The sequence below is a fragment of the Pongo pygmaeus genome, chromosome 8, assembly GCF_028885625.2.
Source record: "Pongo pygmaeus isolate AG05252 chromosome 8, NHGRI_mPonPyg2-v2.0_pri, whole genome shotgun sequence".
Taxonomy (NCBI): Eukaryota; Metazoa; Chordata; class Mammalia; order Primates; family Hominidae; genus Pongo; species Pongo pygmaeus.
The window spans coordinates 128105356-128108758 of NC_072381.2; the positions used below are offsets into that span (position 1 = coordinate 128105356).

Below are 3403 nucleotides of genomic sequence, written 5' to 3' on the forward strand. Positions count from 1 at the left end.
AGCATGAAATAGACCTCCAACTTTTAGATGTGGGCATAGCGTTCTTTTCTTCGGTTGTACTACAGGCTGCTCCCAGTTCCAGGGACTCTGCTATTGACTGTATAATGGTTCCAAATATTCCCACTTCTTTGTCTTCATGCCTTTTGCAGTGTGGCCTCTCATCAAGGGATAAAGTTCGTCTACCCCCTCTTGCATCTAGGCTGGCCTCAGGTCTTGCTTTGGACAACAGAAATGTGGCAAAAGTGACAGTGTGCCAGTTATGAGCCTCGATCTTAAGAGGCCTTGCAAACTTCCACTTACCCTCTTGGGCCCCATAATGACTCTGTGAACAAGCCTGGGCTAGCCTACTGGAGGGAGGAAAAATGTGGCCCAGTCACCCCCATGGACCCAGTTGATAGCTGTCAGTTCCCAGAAGGAGAGTCAACTAATTTACCTGCAGTTAACTACAGACACATGAGGAACCCAGGTGAGATCAGGAGAGGCGCCCAGCTGAGCCCAGCTTAAATTGCTAACCCACAAAATTACAAGCAAAATTAATGATTGTTGTTTTAAGCCACTAAATTTGGGGTTGATTTGTTTCATGGACATAGATAACAGACACACACCCCAATGGGAGTAGGTTAGGAGAAGGCCTGGGCTGTTGCTGAGGGTGGGAGCGACAGCCAAGAGTTGCCTGAGGTCAGGAAACCTCGGCAGGTAGGTCTTACCTTGAGGCCCTCCTGGAGATTGGGCAGGGGAAGCCCAAATCCCAATATAAGATGGAGTGGCAAGTAGCCTGGGGCACAGCTGATGGGAATAATAAGGACTAGTACACGTGGTTACCCTAGGCAACAAATAAAACTTTAATAATGATAAGGAGTTGCTTTACGCATGCGCTCTTTCCAGATACTCTCTTCTTCCAGGCTGTGGGTCTTGACCAGATCACTGAAGTGGTCTCTCCGTGATATAAAATCCTGATTCATTAGCATTAAGTCACCAGGGAATTCTGATATGCAGAAAAGATTTCGGTTTGTTAGGCCTGTGATGGACCGTTCCGGTTTCTTTGTAGGGAGGAATGATTTGCGATCATTTCCATGGTATGTTAAACATTTTTTTGGTTCTTTTGACTTGAAAACTACATTCATTTTTATTTCTCGTCTTTTTGTGTTTTTTCCCTCTGCCTCCTCTTTCTTATCTTGGTTGGCATCGTCACAATTATGGGTGTCATAGTTGTCTTCCTTTCGTCTGGCCTTATTTTTTGCCATTGGACCCAGGCCCACCCCAGACAGAAATGAGGAGCGTGTAAACCTTTCAATGTAGGGTAAAAGCTGATGATTTCCCAGAGCCCGAGCAAGCCTCATTCTCTCTATGTGCTTACTGACATTCACCTGCTCGCGTTGTGGCATTTTAAATGCCTCCAGGGGCACAATCACCTTTGCTGTCCATATTTTTTCTAGGGGTACACAAATAGCACAAGGAGAGGAATGTTCCTTTTTATACTCCATTGCCCGTTTGTAGTCCGGAGACAGCAACTGTAGTTCCTTGAGCATTCTGCATTCTTCCTCTTGCTTGTAAGCCAAAAGCCTTCTTGCTGCTATGGTGTGAACGCCACCTAGACGCTGACAATGGAGAAAGGATTATTAAAATCTCAAGAGCACAGGGGCAGGTGGCACCCACAGAAACAATTCGCTAGTGGCTGGTTCTCCCTCCATTGTGGAAAGTGTTTGAGCCCCACTGTAGTGGAAAACAGGTGAACCTTTGGGGTCAGATAACCTTGGGTTCAAATCCTGTCTTCCCTTTGACCTACAATGAATTCAGAATAATTTTATTGACTTTACAGGGTCATGGTGAAGCCTCGACAAGACAACACAAATGAAAGTGACCAGCGCAAGGTAGGAGCTGAAGAAATAACTGTTTCAACGTTTGTTATTTACTTATATTTGTAAGTGGGACTTGTCAATAAGGGTATTTTGCTGTGCAAGTGGGGAAGCCACTAGCAGATTCAACCAATGTGAGTCTACTGTTTGAGAGGCGGCTCTGTTACTGGTGGTTTCTGAACCTTTGGCTCCCCCTAGCTAAACTGGCTGGCTTCAGTGGGGCCTCTCCATGTGAAAACTGTGGGACACTTACTAGGATCTCTTTTTCCAAGGGGGAGTATTTCCCAAGGGCAATCTGTGGGTCTGGTCTGTAGAATTTGCTCCATATCCTGAAAGAAGAGAAGCAGGAGTATCAGAATTCTGGAAAGGCTCTTCCTACTTTTCCCTCCTGGAGTGGGAAGGCTCATAAAGGGTTATTCTACACTAGCCAGGCTGAGGCCGCCATGAGCAGGGGTTTCTGTAGCCACTGGGTAAGCTCCTGCACTTGGCCTCTTTCTGACATGGACAGACTAAAGTGCAAGTCAGACTCACCGCAACGGTGAAGCGGAACTCAGATCCTCTTGGCAACACATTGGGGCTTGATCCTGAAAGGAATAGTTGGTATTAAATATTCTAACTGGCTTTTCATTCTTCCTTTCTTGGACCATTGTGTCACGAGCCGTCTGTTTTTCAATCCTCTGACAGTCATTCTTCCATTCTCTGATCATACTCCAGCAATAAGCTAGGACGGGAGGTGTTCATGCCTGGAGTTTTTTCTAAGACAATGTGATGAGGGCCCGAGGGTAAGTCACAAACATTTCTTGCATCATAACTGGCTTACCTGGGGGCTATTGTGAGGTCTGAGTTTAAGACATTGAATGGTCCCCTGGGGTGAAATGGACACACACTACCAGGCTCCTGGTGTGTTGGAGTCCAGAGGAAGAGAATGGATAGAGAATGTGGCTGGGAGGCAATCTGACCATGTCACTGCCACTGACAAACCCACAAGACTGCTCAGTTTTCACAAGAGGAAGACTCAGTCAACCAAAATCTCTGTCACTGGCTTTCACTAGTCTCTTCAGCCTTAGCTCCTCATGCTTGATCAATGCCACACTATCTATCATTCTCAAAACAAGCATCTAAGCTATTGTTCACAGTCCCCTCATGTGTTGAATAACTCTCTTATCCTTGGCAACTTGCTTGTCTCTCAAGACTCAGCTTAATTGTTGCTTCCTCTGCATGTCTCCCTGCAGAATAAACCACCCTTTGTCCATGTTCTCATAGCACTTTCTGCATCATGCTATGGTGCTTTCTCACATACTGACTTGCTTGGTAAGTCAGATTTCTTGGTAAGTCTGTCTCTCCCTCTGTTGAAAGAAGGTACCAACAGCATCTTATTCTTTGGTGTGTGGTTGTCAGCATAGGGCATGGTGTAGGGCAGATGCTCAGTTTGCTAACTCAATAAACAATTGTCCTGAGTCCCTGTTCAAAGGTGTGGTTAAGAGTGGCACTGGTGGGAATGGATGTTGCCAAAACTCTACGGAAGGTAATTTGGCAATATGTATCAA

General features: G+C 45.9%; 1 protein-coding gene across 2 annotated transcripts; it reads right to left on the reverse strand.

Moving 5' to 3' along the window:
* Nucleotides 1-818: 818 nt before the first annotated feature.
* On the reverse strand, nucleotides 819-2634 carry C8H10orf120 (chromosome 8 C10orf120 homolog). Of its 2 annotated transcripts, XM_054435964.1 has the most exons (4): nucleotides 2388-2623; nucleotides 2110-2185; nucleotides 1368-1598; nucleotides 819-985 (listed from the first exon to the last, which is right to left on the reverse strand). In XM_054435964.1, exons 1-4 carry the CDS (start codon nucleotides 2561-2563, stop codon nucleotides 968-970), a joined length of 501 nt encoding a protein of 166 aa, XP_054291939.1. In that variant the 5' UTR covers nucleotides 2564-2623; the 3' UTR covers nucleotides 819-967. The 2 variants fall into 2 exon arrangements, with proteins under 2 accessions (XP_054291939.1, XP_054291938.1); XM_054435963.1 differs by having other exon boundaries at nucleotides 819-1598; nucleotides 2388-2634.
* Between the last annotated feature and the right edge of the window lie 769 nt (nucleotides 2635-3403).

Bases quoted from the DNA above. Each gene is read 5' to 3' on its own strand.
- C8H10orf120 (XM_054435963.1), bottom strand. From the start codon at position 2,563: ATGATCAGAGAATGGAAGAATGACTGTCAGAGGATTGAAAAACAGACG. The intron at 2,186-2,387 runs GTGAGTCTGACT...CTCTTCTTTCAG, and splicing joins AGTTCCGCTTCACCGTTGCG to GATATGGAGCAAATTCTACA. The intron at 1,599-2,109 runs GTAAGTGTCCCA...CTCCATTGTCAG, and splicing joins CCTTGGAAAAAGAGATCCTA to CGTCTAGGTGGCGTTCACAC.